The sequence below is a fragment of the Tarenaya hassleriana genome, unplaced genomic scaffold (genome assembly GCF_000463585.1).
Source record: "Tarenaya hassleriana unplaced genomic scaffold, ASM46358v1 Cleome35, whole genome shotgun sequence".
Taxonomy (NCBI): domain Eukaryota; kingdom Viridiplantae; phylum Streptophyta; class Magnoliopsida; order Brassicales; family Cleomaceae; genus Tarenaya; species Tarenaya hassleriana.
Window position 1 is genome coordinate 338,051 of NW_010966617.1, and position 18,472 is coordinate 356,522.

An 18,472-nucleotide genomic window follows, 5' to 3' on the forward strand; every position below is an offset into this window, starting at 1 on the left:
TCCCCCCCCCCCCCCCCGCTCTCCCTTCTCTCTCTCATCCATGTATATGGTATCTACCCAATAGCCGTAGCAATTGGAGGGCTCGTTTAATTTACGAAGCTCAAGAACGTGGAAATGGATTACGCCCAGAAAATGCAGAAGTGCCATGAGTACGTTGAAGCTCTAGAAGGAGAGCAGAAGAAGATCCAGGTCTTTCAGCGTGAGCTTCCTCTGTGTTTAGAGCTCGTAACTCAAGGTAATTAAGAAGAGTTTATCCTGTTTTCGTTTAGTCTTCGTTCTCAGTTTTCTGGGTTTTTTTTTCCATTTCTGGGTTTTGATTGTGCTTCTGGGTTTTTCGCTTCAGCGATCGAGGCGTGTCGAAGGGAGCTGTCGGGTTCGTCGGCGTCGGAATACGTGAACGGACAATCGGATTGCTCTGAGCAGACGACGAGTGAGTGTGGCGGTCATTTGTTCGAGGAGTTCATACCCATCAAAAGGAGATCTTCGTGCGAGGAAGACGGTGAACACGAATCTCGTAAATCCGAGAACGATGGTGACGAGAAAATGGCGAAGAGCAGTGGGAATGATATTACAGATAAGAAGAAATCGGACTGGCTTAGATCTGTTCAGTTATGGAACCAGTCGCCGGATCCACGACCGGAAGAGGTGAGTAAATTTGGGGTGGTGACGAGGATTAGTTTCCCGAAAAATTTCCGTGGGAAAATGGTTTCGAGGAAGAACCCTAACTTGTGTTTGCTGGTGAACGATTTAGGATCAAGCTCCTAAAATGGCGACGGTTGTTGAGGTGAAGCGAAATGGCGGTGCGTTTCAGCCATTTCAGAAGGATAAGCCCTCGCCGAAGAGTAATCCGTCTCCGACTCCGGCGCTGACTACATCGAGTTCCACGGCGGAGACCGGCGCCGGAAAACGGGACGCCGAGAAATTGGAACAACAGAAGAGAAAGCAACGACGGTGCTGGTCGCCGGAGTTACACCGGCGTTTTCTTAACGCGCTTCAACAGCTCGGCGGATCTTATGGTAAGTTGAAAATCTGTTGACCCCATCAAAAATGGATTCGTGATTTTTTCTGGGTTTTTGTGATTAGAAAATGGGTTGATGACAAGTTTTGGGTTTTTTTTCCTTTCTGAATTTGATGAAATTTGCAGTTGCTACTCCGAAGCAGATTAGAGAGCTAATGAAGGTTGATGGACTAACTAATGACGAAGTTAAGAGCCATTTACAGGTTAGTAGTAGTAATCATTTCATATCATTTTTTTAATTAAGACCCTAATCATAATTCCACTTGATCTACAAACCCTTCATGAAAAGATTCGATTTTTATGGCTTTAAACCTCTCAGATTCGGATTTCAGTACAAGATTGTGTTATATAATCTCTTGCAATGCCCTAAAATTTTTGCCTTTCCTTTTGGTTTTCTCAGAAATATAGACTTCACACGAGAAGGCCAGTAACGCCGGCGGCTCACGGCGGCGGAAATCCGCAGCCACCGCAGTTCGTGGTGGTCGGTGGACTCTGGGTACCTCCGCCGCCGCCGGTCGACGGAACCAACGGAATGTACGTGGCGGCGCAACCGCCGGAGCGTATTTCTCCGTCGCTCAAACGCTCGGAAGATAGAATCGGCGGTCGTTGCAACTCGCCGGCGACACCTTCCTCTACGGACACGACCACAACTTCTTCTCCTGTGGCGTAGTTAGTCCTTGTAATCGTTATTAACTTAATTATTAGCATTAATGCCGGTGAGTGTAAGTAAAATTTTTTATTTTTTTTTTATAATTAAAGGACCAAGGTTGTAATTTTTTAATAAATAAATGTAGGCAATTTTGACATCTGACCACTAATTAATATCATTATATGCACGAGAATAGATGGGTTATTTTCAGTTAAAGATATAATTTGCTGTGCGAATTCAACAATTGTATACATAGTCTCCCGTTATGGGAATTTTTAATTTACATTTAAATCGTACGGCTTCACTGGTTCCTTATGATACACTTGTGGAATTAATATTATATAGATTTTTTTCTATAAAAAGAAGCTGGTTATACAGATGCTTGAATTTCTTGAAAATTCCTTCTTCGTTTGTATGCGCGACCAAATATTCGGGATTTAAATAGGGCATACGTTTTCGTTGGTTATTTATTTGTCCTGTCCATCGTAATATAAAATTTAATGAATACTTCCAATTAATATATATATATATATAAATATAAATATAATTTTTTTAAAAACGTGAACATGACTGAAGTATATTCTCTATTATTTTAACTTATCATATTGTTAGGTAAAATGGGTGCTGTCAAAAGATTGTTTGGTCTCTATCTTTTTTGCCGAAACTAAATCGAGGTTTTGTCCTAAAAGATTCCGTTTTGTCTGATTAAAGTATCTCTTTAATTATTTACCTTTTTATTAATTAAGAAAATCAAATTTTAATTTTTATACGATCGTTTGATTTTTACGTTACCACTTGCATCTAACATATATAAGTTTTTACACATCACTCGCTTGCAATTATCCTTTTTCTCTCTCTCTATATATATACAATGTGCCAATATGTTACGGCAGGCTAAAAAGAATCTGATATATATAAAAACATAAAAGATATCATATAATATATATATATATATATATCATTTTATGTTTATAATTTGAATTTGCATTTATTCAGATTAAGAAATGTGACCCTTGGGTTGTCTTAAAGGCCAAATGGCCCTTCTTTTCGCTTTTGAAAAACAGCTATCATCCAAAAACATATTTTTTTAAAAAAATATTAAAAAGAATATCCAAAAGTCTCTTCTTGGTTTATTTGACAACGGGAATATCCAAAAGTCTATTGGAATTATGGAATTCCACTATACTGACAAATAAATAAATAAATAAAATACTGTCCTTGTTTTTTTTAATAATAAATACTAACATTGTCAATTGATTAAATAAAATAACCGACGGATCAGATCTATATTATAGTTTATTTAACCAATTAACATTACTACTAACATTGTTAATGTTAATTAATTAAATAAACTATGACAATCCGTCGGTCGTTTTGCCATTCTTTTTTTTTTTTTACCACTCTAATATGTTCGTTGAGGTAACAAATCCCATTTGTTTTCCAAATTATTATTTTTTTTTACAAATTTTGGAAAATATTGACGGGCTTCGATTGGGGCCTGTTAAGATAAATGTACTTTTGTAAAATTCGAGGCCCAATGAAATCTCGGTTGGTGCCCTAATTGGGGCCCAATAAAAAATCAAGGCCCATAATAAACCCAAAATACAAAGTTATTGGGCTTGGAGATAATGACTAGGCCCAATTAACAAGCGTTTCAAATATAGATGTGCATATATATATATATATTATATGATGGCTTTATTTGGTTATAGTGACTTCTTTTTAGGTTTCTGATTCTTTGGTCCCACTTTGAGACAAAGTTAGCTTTTTTTTTTCCCAAAATTATTTTCCTTTTTTTATTCATATTATAAACTGGAATTTTTTTTTCTCCAAAATCCACGATTCTAAATTTAAATAAACTATATCCAGCTGGTTCTAATTTCTATATTTAATTAACGAAGACATGATTATGAAAGCAGCTCATCGAATCGCATATGCAGAAATGGCGTCCCATAGTTTCGGATTTCTTGTCCCCATGCTCCCTTCAAGTGGCTTACAAAAATATATTAGAATTCAACGATACAAAAAAACATATATATATATATATATATATATATAATGAACGCGTATCCTTTCATATAGTTGGGAAATTATGAAACATTCAAATGGAAATTATTTTGTGTGGTCCAAATATATATATATTTTTGTAATGTAGATAACGGGAGATGGATCCGTCTGCTTTGTAGTGGTTAGAACTGGCCATTTGGAAACGATATATATATTCTGTTTGTTTTACAATATTAAATACAATAATCTAATCAAATTCAGTTTGTTTTTTAAATTCGATTTTTTAGCTTTTTTTCAGTTTCTTTTTTTTTTTGGTGTGTGTGTGTGTGTATATATATATATATAAGAATTGCAAGGCTAAACATGCATACGCTCATTACGGAGTAAATATACTATAACTTGCAATTGCATGCATGCATGCAAGCAAGTGGTTACTAAAACCTATTAATGGTAATTATTCAACGCATACATTTTATTGAAGGATCGGATTGATTCTAATCCCGCATGGAATAAATAAGATGCATGGATCTTGAAGCAAAAGACAAAATAATTATTAAGTTCAAGATGTATTATTATTATTATTATTATTAATTGATTAATTAACAAGTTAATTAATTCACGGTTCAAATGCAGCCTGCGTAGAAGCCCCAGTTAAATTTATTAACTAATATAAAAATTAACAATCACGGACTCGAATTATGATAAAATATATTTTTGTCGCATTGACATGTTCGGGTTCAGTTTTTCACGGACCGTACACATAATTATTATGTTAATTCGGACGTACGAAAATCATGAAGAAATCGATGTTGTTCTCCATTCACGCATTTGAAATCACATATACAGATTCGAATCCCCACATTTGATATTATATTGTTTTTATTTTACATGTTGAAATTTCAATAATCTCTTTAACGACATTATTTGTAATAAATAAAATTCTAAAACTCCAAAGGAAAGTATGAACCACGCATCGAAAGATTATTGTCAAATATAAATTTTACGATACATTGTTATACATATACGTGCCTCTACGTATATATGTCTATATACAAATTAAATCTTATGAAAATGATAATATCGTCGTCTATATATAGATTATCATCAGACGCCCCATAATGAGTAAGCCGATAAATTACAAAAAAAAAATAGGTCGAAAGAATAAAAAGAATATATAGACGTCAATATCGACATAATTACATTCAAAAAATACAAAATTTGAATATATATATTTTGGGAAAGCAACGGGGACCGTAAAAAAAAAGGAAATTATAAAACAATAATATAAGATAAGATGAGATCGAAAACAAATAACATTTGCTGATGAGAGTTGGGACAAAAAAACTATTTCCCCGTTACCTTTTTCTCCCCAAAAACTTTTTTTTTTCCAGCTTTTTTTCTTACAGCTTTTTTTCTGGTCTTGTCTTAATTTACAATTTCACAGCGCTGCAACTTGCAAATTTTAAAATAATAAAAATATTAAAAATAAAAAAGAGTTGAAAAAAAAAACAAAATGTTACAATGCGTTAATTATCATCTGCTTCTTGGAACACCCTAACGTAAACAAATCACGGTCCCGAGATCTCTTGCCGCCGCAAACTGGAACGACGTCGTTTGGTGGTGGAGTTGGTGCACTCAAGATATCCACGCCGAAGAGCCGAACCACCTGAACCGGGTTCTTCTCCGGTTCCGACCGGATTTTACAGTCGATGTACAGCTGCCGGTCCGGACCGGTTGATCTCTCGAAGCTAACCACGTCACCAGCTCGGAGATTCTTCTCCTTCACGAACCGGCTCCATCCTTTGGTCAAAACGTAACTTTGACTGCTGTTCCAGTACGAGTAACGGAACCGCCACACTTTTCCCGTTACGTCCTCGAAGTTCATCAACACGCCCTTCGTCGACGACGTTCCGTTGCCGTTACTTGACGACGTCGGTAACGGAAAGTGCTTCTCCGCGTGCTGCTTCGGTATCACCAGACGGTTCAGCTTGCCGACGTCACTCGGCGTCACGGCCTTCTCGAACAGCACCTCACGCGTTTTCTTCCCGGCGTCGTCGTTTTGCCCCGTCCCGTTACGGTTTCCGTCACCGTCAACCCCCGACAGGTGGAATCTCCGTTTGCTCTGTTCAAGCTCTTCCTCGTACGTGTGTTTCCTCAACATGTCGACGATCTCCGCCTTGGAGTGAGCCTCGAGGAAGGCCGATTCGGCGTCGCTTTGGCAGTCCCGTTCGCCGTCGGCCGCCGGAGATTTGAAGTTCGTGACGGCGTCGCGGCCGCGGAACCGCCGGGCGGCGATGTCGTAGGCACGCGCCGCCTCTGCCTCCTCGTTGAAGGTTCCGAGCCAAACGCGATGATGTTTCTCGTAAATCTGAGCGCCCCACCGGCCGTTCGGCTGAGGAACAACGCCTTTGTACTTCGACGACGGAAGCTTCCGCGACTCCGTCTCAACGCCTATAACGTTGTCGGAATCCGACACCACACTGCCTCCGCTTCCCATACGGTAAAGCTTCACCGCCGGAGGAGCCGGAAGCTTCGACGGAGTATCCGCCGCCGGTGCGGCGGGGGGGAAGGAGTCAGTGCTGGTCGTACTCTCGTCTATACAGCTCATGCTGTCCATTTCTTTTCTGTTGGAGAATTTGATGAAATGGGTATCTGTGAGAAAGAAGAGATGGATTTGAGGTATGAAGGGTTATGTCTTCTGCTTTCTTGACGTAGGGTTTGGTGCGTGTGTGTATATATAGATAAGATATACAGAGAGGCACATAAGAAGGAAAGGGAGGGCAAGTGCATGTACATGATAATATTTTTTTATTTTTTTTTAAATTAAATAATCGAGTATTTGAGGTATCTGGGCATTAATCAGATGAAATAATTGATAATACAAAAATAATGGGGAGGTGAATGGGAAGATATGGGAAATGTGGGGTCGACTTGTAAATGCAACCAAGAAGATTCGAGGAAAGAGAGAAGGTCGGTCCAAAAACTTCCTCTGCGTACGACTACCACGGCTCTTGATTTTCGTACTAATTTTCGTACCTCTATTTTAATAAATTCCAAAACAAATTATATTTTTTGCATTTATATACGATATTCGATATATTTCCTTTTTTGTTAAGCGTGTTACTCAGACAAGACAACCAAAAAAAAACGTGTTAATCAACGAATTAATCAGCTCATCTCCTTACTCCCATGATGAAATTCCACGTCTAATATGATGATAATTTTTATTTTTCTCTATTGTTTCACATATAATTATTCTATGATTCACCATCATACATGCCATATATATATATATGCATTCATTAATAAATATGATTGAGAGCATTTACGTTTGACAGATTCTTTAATATACAAATTTAAAATTAGTAATGATCGGATTCACGAAGCATTAGAGTTTTTCCATATTAGGGTTTAATACATCCAAATATGGGCAGACATGGGGAAGTAAATGATATAATTCTATTTTTTTTGGAAATTAAAAAAAAACAAGAAAAAGGACAAAAAAATATATGGGGCCCGCAGAGAGCCAAGTGGGAATGGGATTCACATGACATATGGACCTTCGATTTCGTTAGTTCATCCCCCCTTGAAGGCCTTCTCTTGAAACTCTCATCGTGTATATGATATTATTATCTCCCAAATCTTATATTATATGTTTTTGTAATGTTTCACGATTTCATTAAAAAAAAAAATAATGATAATAATTAAATAAAAGATTCTTTTTTTTTTGTGGGATGATCTTATCAGATACTACTGTTGATGAGTCACCCAATAATTTAAGACTATTTATAGGTTTTTAAACTTCCTTGTTGGCTCATTTTTGTCTGCGCCATGTGGAACCTTTGTTTACAACATTGGGAGATGTATTTTTGCATGTCTCCCTTGTTTATTTTATTTTATTTTATCTCAATTTATAGATGTCGGTAATGTGGTATAATATGTATTCTCTTTAAAATAATTATTTTACGGCGGTAATTTCCTTTATTTAGGTGAAAAGCCGCGTGTGCATGGAATATTTGATAACGTTATGTTATCCGATTTTAATTCAGTTCTATTTAATCACTAAATTTTACATATTTATGATCTTCAATACAACAAATTATTTCTTCTTGATATACATACATACACACACAATTTGATACAACATTTTTAAATCTTACAAAATGTTGATCAAATAAATCAAAAATATAATTGAAATCCATTTGAATAGGGCATTATAAAAAATACAATTATTTTGTTATTTTGACTTCAACACATATCTTTTTCTAATTGTGACCATGTGATCCATATAACCCGAAATATAGTATGGTCACATGTTGATTTCATTGTTAATAACATTAAATTTATGATATTTTAATCATTAATCAAATGATTAGTGAGATATATAAGGTATAAACATGATAAATTAGTGTGATCACCATAAATTTAACGTTATAATCAATAAAATCAGAATATGACCACACTATATTTTAAATCATATGGATTAAATGGTCACAGTTGATAAATGTATGTGTGTTGAAGTCAAAATAGCAAAGTAAGAGTATTTTTGATATAATGCTATTTGAATATGTGTGTATTCATTATTTATTTCCAATACAAAATAAGACGAATGTTGTGGTGGATATGATATAAAAATAAAGTGGAGATTTCTATATATAAAATAAAATAAAAAAATCATATCATTTTGTCTCGTAAATTTGTTTATCATCTAAAAATTCAGCATTTAAATCGTCAGACAAATCTAAAAAAATTGGAATAAATATGATAATCACACGTATAGTTACGAACAACAGATCAAATATTTCGTTTTTTAGGTATAATATTTTATCATTCGATTTGATCCACCAAAAAAATAGATTTTATCATCTGATTTATTTCCCAACTGAATACATATATATATATATATATACACATTCTTGTAATATAAGTTTTTAGAGATATATAAACAATGTATCAAATGGATATTATCGACACAACATGTAAAATTGGATTGGACAGGTTGAACCAATCAAACCATGAATTTCATAAAAACCACCCTTACAAAACAGTCGGACTTTCCTCTGTTTTAATTCCCATTTGATTCTTCCTTAGTTTCCACTCTACATGTTGTCCTGTTGTTTGGTCCACCCTCCCTTTGTCTATCTACATCCATTGTATTGAAGTCAATTTCTAACAAAATTAATGAAATTATTTGGATTTATTTTCACAAAAAGATGTCATATGTTTTTTCTACGCATTTTGCGAATATTAACGTGATGTGACGAGGAAATTATCACGGTATATTTATACGTTATAACCCAAAACTATATATATATATATATATGTAATACTCCCTCTATTTTTAAATATATGTAGTTTTAGAGAATATTTTGTATTACTAAATAAATATCGTTTTAGATTTTCAAGATGTTTTTTTTAATCTAAATTTTATCTTTAATTAAAAATATATAACTAATAGAGTATTAAGGAGAATGTGGTTTGATGGGGATTTTTTTATATTTTATTTAAAATTGTGAAGAATTTTAAAATGATATTTATTTAGAGAGTATAATTTATCATTATTTATCCGGGAAATTTAAGATATGGGTCGCACTAAATTATGTAATATGGTTGGGTTAGTTGTCATTGTTAAAAGGGGAGATGAATCAAATAAACACCCAAATCATAAATGACATGTTCTGTGTACGTACGGAGAAGATTTGTGGGTCCCACTGTTGATTTGGCGAATTTCCATTGGCTACCGAAGTACATGAGAGATATTGTCTGAGTTATCCAATTACAATTCGTATTGAATTTTGATTACAAATTACGGTCAATATCTCAAGAAAATACAATTTTGGATAATTCTACGTACCGGATGCACCATGACGTAAGCATATCATTCTATAAATAGAATGAATCAAGACCGTCCATTAACGTACCATAAAATTATAGATAATATAAAATCGTATACGTAATCCTCCATTACGGGTCCAAATCTCTTGCAAATTTTAGTATATTCCCAATCAATCTCGACCCTTGATCTTCGGTTCCTTATATTTATCATCGGTTAATCTACGAGATTAAATGCGTTATTCGTGAATTATTCATCATAGTATATATATATAAAATTATCCTGCGTGCGAATGATATATCTTTCATTGGATATTATTCTCTCTTTTTATGTTTTGTCACATGTCGCCTGTGCAAGGGTTTAGTGCCTCTAACTTCATCATTGATTTTATATAATCTATTTGTTACTTCCCATTTCTAAATAAATGTCATTTTAGATTTTTTTTCACAACTGTTAAGAAAACATTTTTTAAAAGTCATAGACACCTTCATTCATCCATATTTTCATTAATACTCTATTAATTTGATATTTTTAATTAATGATAAAAGAATTTTTTAAAAAAAAATCACCTAAAAAATCTAAAACACATTTATTTAGTAACACAGAATATGTTCTAAAACGACACATTTAGAAAAAAATAGTAATTAATTGTATTAATAAATATGGTTAGACAGTAATCAACAATCGTGGGCGAGTTTAGGCCACCACTAAAATTTTAATTAATTGTGTGTGTGTGGTGCAGAAAATTATGAATAAGAAAAACGTGATATTAATTCGACCGTCGTTGTAACTTAATCAAACCCCTCGATTTTTTTTTTTAAAATGCTCGATATTCTTAAAATGCATCGCCTTTTCTGCTTAATTAAATTAATCAATTAATTACATCATCATAACATGATGACGTTGATGATGATGATTATTAATTTTAACAAATATCCGCATGATATTTGTTACATATATTTTAAATATATGGGTAGAAACTTGAACGAGAAACAACCGGTCCATAAGCGATAACCCGAGCTTTAGATTATAATGTAATAATTCATTAATGTGTGTGTATGTATATATATAAAAGAGAAGAACATGATAACTATATTAAATAATTTATTTTTTTACGATATATTATTAAAATGGATACTTTGAATTTAAAAACATTTCTGCCACGTCACCAAACCCACTTTCCCTCCAACTTGTCGCACCAATCGGGTCACGAAGCCACCGCAAACAGCCAAAAGTATAAAAATAAACAAATAAATAGAATTATAACTACCACATTAGCCCCATTTGTTTAATCAAAAAGATAATTAATAATGATTAGTATGATAATAACATGTGGGTTTGGGAAATCTTTGACTGTTGCTTGATCACGCGTCCACGTATCCACCACCGTTCACGGCCTAACCACGTGATTATATCTGCCTAATTGTAATTATGAAACATTTTCCATTTTTTAATTATAGATTAGTACTTGCTCAGACTAATTTAATTACTAACGCAATGTGTTGTAATAAAACGAAAACTGGTCCAATCGATGCGTTGTTTCATGATAATTTTCTAAGTTTATATATATAATTTAGAAAATTTTTTTTTTGGGGAAATTTCTGGTTCTCGTATACTTGTTAATTTTGTTTTAAAATAAATCGCATTAGTTAAAGTAAACAAAAAAGCATATAAAACATTAAAAGTGGAAAAAAAAACTTTTTAGAGTAAAATGACCAAAAAAAGAAAACTAATAAAGTTTTATTTTCTGGCATTTGATATTTTCTATTATTAAAAATAATTATACCATAATTTAATTACTTATATCATGTATAAATTTTCTGTTTGTTTTTTTATTTATGAATCATTTATTTCATATTGTCTTTCGTTAGTCAAAATTGAAAAGTATATAATATGCATTGCGATATTTGATATGATATGGTCAACGTTTATGATTCTGTTTATACTATTATGTAGACTTAGTGAAATAATATATTAATTTGCACAATACGATCAATTATGATCAATTTTCCATATATAATTCCATTATAAAAAAAAATTAATAAATAGCTTAATGTTCATGTTGTTCGTCCACGTTACTCGTGACTCGTGAAGGTCGACGCTGATTGGCAGTGTAAATAATAAGAAAATCAAGATCTTAATTATAATTAGCCATTGAATTAGCTTAGAAACAACACTTATCACAAGTGAAAGATTATGAAATTTTAAATAATAAGACTATATATTATTTACTTGTTGGTCCAACCTCATGCCAATAAGTCCGTGTTTTGTCAATTATTCATACGACAGTTATGACCGGAAATACACACATATTATACACGAATTAGTTTCAACAACAATTTTCAATACCCTCATCGTTTATAGTCTTTTTTTTTTCCAATTTAGTATTTAAACTCAACAATATAAATTATTAATATATTCATCAAAACCATAATTGAATCTTGTTATGGACTCCATAATTTTATAATACTCGGACTTCTTGTACACTCCAAAAGTCAAAACAAGCCTAATTTGGTATTTGGAAATATAATATATATATATATATATATATATATTGTGTGTGTGTAAGCATTTTCAACAAAAAGAATCAAAAGACAGGTGGGACAAAAAAGGCCCTTTGATCAAGACAACCTGTCCAACTACAAGATGTATAATTTAAGTTTGATAGTATAATCTACTGCAGTTTAATATCAATTATAGGCTGCCCTGAGAAATTTTATAATAATAACGGCATATGGTTATTACTATATATTATAAGAACATAAAAAAGAGGCTGCTTTTGTTGACCAATCAAAATTCAATTAAATCGGGATAATCATAACCATTGAGTGGACCTACCTCAACTTTAACCTAACCTGAATGTCACATAACACAACACAGCCCATTGGGTTACGATTAGAGAAAAAAATAATAATTAAATAAGTAAATTATCCCATTAGTTTAGCGAGTCACGAGACAATCTTAACTCAGGAGAAAACACAAATAAACATCAAGATTGTTTTTGTATAAATGGTTAGGTAACCATTAATTTACATGTTGAAATTAATTTGTATAAAATATATGAATCTAAAGTTTTGATTGGTCTTACTAGTTGATATATGATAGTGTGGGTTGTTTAGGTGTAATCATGGGTTTTTTTTTATTATTTATGAACTTTAATATATTTGTAAATGCACAATATGGCTTATAGAATTTTCCTCAGCATTTATTGAGTTTGAATGGTCAGTAATTTCCCCGATTATTTATTTTATTGACTTTTGCTCAACTAATTAAATTTCAATCTATTTTTTACTATATTGTCTCAATGACTACGTATTATTTCAATCTATATGCCATAAATTAAGCCGTCAATTTAAAAAATTTCAAGATCTTTTGAATAATTAAACGATAAAGAATTAAGTATATATATAGTATTATTATTATTATTTTGTTTCTTAGTATGTAATTAGGTCAATGGTCCATTATATGCTGATTTCTTCATAAATTATTGACAAATCACCAAAATAACGATTACAAAAAATTAGTGAAAATAGTCCAAACTGTCTAAACAATCTATTTTGTAAACAGTTTCACTAATTTTCATTATATATATATATTAGGAATAACTCCTGATAATTATAGATTTGCAGAATAATTAATATACATTATAGTTGCCCACCGTTTGAATACCTGATTTGGCGACATGGTACCCACAAACCAAAACGTTACGGAGTCAAATAAAATTAGGCTGTTTTATTTTTATTTTATTTTATAAATTGGTTATTGAAATTAGTAAGCAGCCCCTCCCTTGTTTGTTTTTTCAAATTGCAAAAAGAATTTATCTTTTTTGTTTTCTTGTGCTGTAGAGATAAGATTGCCTTTATTTCTTTCTTGCTACTTGCAACTCCTAGTTGCTCACTCTAACCCTACATGCATGGTCACATCTACACACGCATATACACACATATATAAATGTGTGCACACATACACCGTGATGTGTGTATATGTACACTATATTTTAATTGTGAATGAATTTGTTTATTTAAATATTGAATCTATGTCAAGATTTTAAGTTAGGTTTTGTGGTTTAGCGAAATGATTTAGGTGTTGAATAGGAAGAGGTTTTCGGAATTTTTGGATTTTAAAAATTGAAAAAAAAACGACAATCATATTTTTCAATTTTTGGTTTTCCTAAAAATTCGGAAATCTACTTTATAAAAAAAATCAACTAAAAACCAAAATCTACAATTTTTTAGATTTACAAACTTATCAAAATACAAAAACCAAAAACCAAAAACCAAAAACCAAAAACTAAAAACCAAAAACCAAAAACTAAAACCAAAAATCCAAAATAAAAACCAACACCATTCAAAGTTTTAGAGACATTTGAGTTTTTTTACATTACACATTCTTTGTAACTATATATTCAACATTGATTCTTTATTCATTTTGTAACTTCAATGCAATTAAAATTTAAAATTAAAGAAAAAAAAGAAATAGTTTGAATGGAAGACAAATTAAGTTTCGTGGGTCGAGGTCAACAAAGTCAACGAAATTGCCAAATAGTTTGGTCATAGAATAATTAGTACGGAAGTGGAAAAATCACTTTGGCCATGTAAAACGGTTTGTATGACGTGATTAAGACTTCAGACAAGTCTTAATTAGTCAGCACCCTTTTAATTAAAAAGTTAATTAATCTATTCCTTTTAATTTGTTTTTTTAATTAATTAACGTGTGAACGGAGATAAAATCCCACTTGAAATAACTAAATAAAAAATGTTTGATTTTACGTTAACTATTTAATTATTTTTAACACAACGTACTCATATTTACTAAAAATATTTTATATTTTGACTCGGTTATAACTCAAGTATTTTCTTTCAAAATTTTGTCAAATAATTATATCCACTTAATTTTTATATTATATTTTAATTTGATTCACATTTTATTCAAACTCAATTCAAAGTAGATTTTATTAATGAAAATGCACATGTTTAGAAACATTTACCTATTTCATTTTTCGATTATATTTATATTTATTTTTCTTTCGAATTTGATTCCACTAATTAATTATAAAAAAATGTATTTAGCCAACTTTTAGATCGGGTTCATTTTAAGCATAGCTATGTTAATTAATTGGATTCAATTTAATTAAATCAGCCTAACAAAAAAAGACGACTTCTCTATTCCTAATGGTGCGCGAAACTTTAAATCATAAATCAAATAATTAGTATAAACATTAGAAATCAGCACCAACGAGACAAAATAAATAAATAAAATCTCATACTTTCATGGGAACTGACATAATTACAGAAAATATTATGCAATACCGCAAATTCTTATATCATTATTCAAACCAACATTGAATCCAACAAAATATAAAAAATAATACTCATATATGTATATTTAAAACTTAAGTGATGTCATGACCATTTATCTTAAAGATGTCATTATTAATAAAAGGAGATGATATTTTTAGTAATAAAACAGAAGATAACTGTTCAATAATAGTGAGTGATTGTGGTTGTTTCTTTGTTAAATTGGTCACAGGTTCATACTCCATGGCCTTATTTGGCGATTTATGAGAAAAAAGTATATATATATATATATATGTATATATATATATGTAAAATAAAGAACTTTCTACGTGAGAAGGAATTTATGGATATTCCATGATAGAAGTAATATACGTGGAGTGGGACCAAATATATTCAAAGTTATAGACTGTCCAACAACTTAGAAATTACTACTAATAGTATATCTATTATTTAGAAAACCAAGCATATTCAAAATTATGCGTCTAACCAAATTCGTTTCCTTGTTAATAATGGAGGTGAAAGGATTTACCAACTAGATGCTATGAAGCAGATGGCAGTGGATTACTTCCAATCCATACTGGGTTCGACCGACTCATCATTGACGTGCTGGTCGATTGATGAGCTTCGTGAGCTATATAACTATCGATGTAGTGCTACATCTGTTGCCATGTTAGCAGAAGTGCCCATTGCTGAGGAAATTACTGCAGAGGTTTTTGCCATGCCACGTGACAAAGCACCAGGTCCGGATGGCTTTCCGGTGGAGTTCTTCATTTCTTGCTGGGATGTAATTGGCCCTGAGGTTATTGCGGCAGTTTTAGAGTTCTTCAAATCGGGTAAATTGCTGAAACAGTGGAATGCTACAATGATTGCTCTAATTCCGAAAGTGAGAAACGTTAGCAACATGAAGGATTTCCGGCCAATCTCTTGCTGCAACACTACATATAAAATCATCTCAAGGATCCTTGCAAAGAAGCTGAAACTTCTGTTGCCATCTGTTGTTCTCCCAAACCAGTCTGCATTCATCAAAGGTCGATCATTACTTGAGAATGTATTGTTAGCCACCGAGCTAATGGCTGGGTTCAAACCAAGGGGTCGCCCTCGTGCTGCCGCGCTGAAAATTGACTTATCCAAAGCATTTGACTCTGTGCAATGGGAATTCATCATTCGGATTCTGCATGCTTTGGGAGCTCCGAAGGTCTTTATTAATTGGATCTCTCAGTGTATTTCCTCGACTACGTTTTCCATTTCATTCAATGGTGAAACAGTTGGCTTCTTCAACAGCAAACGGGGGTTGCGCCAAGGGGATCCTATCTCCCCATATCTGTTTGTATTGGTGATGGACTCGCTATCAAGGCTATTGGATCGAGGTGTTGCCAGTGGTGTAATTGCAGTGCCGCCAAAATGCCGCACCCCTCTGGTTAGTCATCTTTCTTTTGCAGATGATGTGCTCATATTTTCAGAATGTACAACCAGGTCTCTCTCCGGCATACTCACGATCCTGGAGGAATTTTATACTATTTCTGGACTTAAGTTGAACCGAGCAAAAACGGCTGTATTCCTTTATGGTGATGACCAGTCTGCAAATGAAGCTATCGCAGAAAATCTGGGCTTGGTGGTGGGACGGTTACCAGTCAAATATTTGGGACTTCCTCTTTCATCAGTCAGATTTCGGGAAAGGGATTGCTTGGTACTAAAGGATTGCATTCGGAACAGATTATGTGCTTGGACTTCGAAACATCTCTCTTTCGCGGGTCGACTACAACTTATAAAATCGGTGATTTATAGCATCATTAATTTCTGGGCAGCAGCTTTTACCCATTCGCCCACCGTTCCTAACTATATTCTTGGAGACCCTGTCATGGTTGAAGACTTGTACTACCTGCAGGCTTCTGAGAATCATGGTACTACTGTTTTTTCAAGCATCTGTGTACTATATATGGCTGGAACGAAATTGCAGGGCACATGGTGCGTCTCCTAGGCCGGCAGAGGTTACCCTTAAGGATATCCTCAGACATACTAGACGTAAAATATCATCCTTTGGACCTGATTTCATGGCTAATGCTGATGGTGATTCAATGCTGAGTATTTGGTTTCATTACTTTGACCGATTGTAATCCGCTTTTGATTTTGCGTATCAAATTGCGATGTAACTCGGAATTCTCTTCTGTATTTGGGCAGCGTACATATATACAAGTTTACCGTTTAACAAAAAAAAAAATTATTGCCCTTATAGTCTCAATCGTTTTGAAGAGAGAGAGAGAGTAGTGAATAGTGAATGTATAAAACGAGATTAATTGAACATATAATATAATATACATGTTTGTAAATTTAACATATACTGATTCTCATGATTTACAAGGTTTTTTTGGTAACCGAAGAACGGCATGTGAATTGCAATAGATTTATAAATTTATTAAAAATCCATACATGCCTTATAACCAGACTATATATACTTTTGAGTATATAACATTCAACTATACAATTATATCATTAGTGTGTATATATTATATAAACAGAACGTCGTGAATACGAAGCGTATCTCTCGCGTCGAAGATTCTAAATTCAAGTTGAAAAAAGAAGAAAAAAGGAAAGTAAGGAGATGAGAAGAGAAGAAGTGGGAATATCAAGGAGTAAGGAGGGGTATATACATAGGTTGGTCATGAATCTATGGTGGATGTAATTAGATCGAAAGCTCATGGAAAACCATCTTAATTATAAGAAAAAAGTACAAGCCAACCAAAAACGAAGTCAATGACTAGATTACATAACAGTTATAATACAGCGTGGCACTTGTTCTGCATCCTAAAAAAAGTATTTACTATTATTATTTATTTAAAATTATTTATTTATTTATAAATCATAACTACACATTGCCACAGTTTGAAGTTTTTGAACCCTTGAGCACATATGCTTTGCAGCTCGTTGTTTATAAAAAAAATAATAATAATGTAAATATATATAATTAAGATTAATTTGTCTTTATGATATCTTATATAATGTTGAGATATACCGGATTTTGATAAGATCTCCATTATATGATATATCTCGTAATATTTTTCAAAATCCGTCATATCTCAACATATAATTTTTTAAATTGTTGGTATCAATATTCAAAGGTATACTAACGTATAGAATATTTAAAATATGGTTAGCGACTACCTTGTAACGATCCGAATTAATCCGATTGTCTTTCTTACATTCAACAAAAAAAAAAAACCAGAGTTTAAAAATCCACACGTTTGATACATTTGATTTATATATATATATATATAAAAACCAGAAAGGATATAGTTTTCAGCCGTGTCAGTTTGGACCCCAATAAATAAACTTTAGAGAGAGAGAGAGAAAAAAAACTCTTACCATTTTCTATTTGTAGTATGGTTGCACAATTTCCAATACCGTTCCTGAAACTCTTGAAGTTATCAACCACTTGAATCTCACAAATAATCACGTCACACACAAAATCTGAGTCTGTTAGATTAGATTCGAAATCTACAGGTTTCTGAATTATCCATGGGGGCAGGCTGTTATGATACATCAATCTAAAGTGAGGTGGGGAATAAAATAATAAAAAGAAAAAGAAAAACATTAACAATGAGTTCCGTTCCGTGCCTTTTGGATGACTTCTCTTCCTTTAGAGTTTAGCCTTTAACCCCCCCCCCCCCCAT

At 32.8% G+C, this 18,472-nt stretch overlaps 2 protein-coding genes across 2 annotated transcripts; one reads left to right on the forward strand and one right to left on the reverse strand.

Moving 5' to 3' along the window:
- The first annotated feature begins 97 nt into the window (after positions 1-97).
- On the forward strand, positions 98-1,838 carry LOC104821960 (myb family transcription factor EFM). The gene is made up of 5 exons (XM_010553000.2): positions 98-235; positions 344-645; positions 752-1,016; positions 1,145-1,221; positions 1,419-1,838. Exons 1-5 carry the CDS (start codon positions 115-117, stop codon positions 1,686-1,688), a joined length of 1,035 nt encoding a protein of 344 aa, XP_010551302.1. The 5' UTR covers positions 98-114; the 3' UTR covers positions 1,689-1,838.
- A 3,131-nt stretch (positions 1,839-4,969) lies between these two features.
- Positions 4,970-6,394, reverse strand: LOC104821961 (AP2/ERF and B3 domain-containing transcription repressor RAV2-like). The gene has a single exon (XM_010553001.2). It carries the CDS (start codon positions 6,289-6,291, stop codon positions 5,191-5,193), a length of 1,101 nt encoding a protein of 366 aa, XP_010551303.1. The 5' UTR covers positions 6,292-6,394; the 3' UTR covers positions 4,970-5,190.
- Between the last annotated feature and the right edge of the window lie 12,078 nt (positions 6,395-18,472).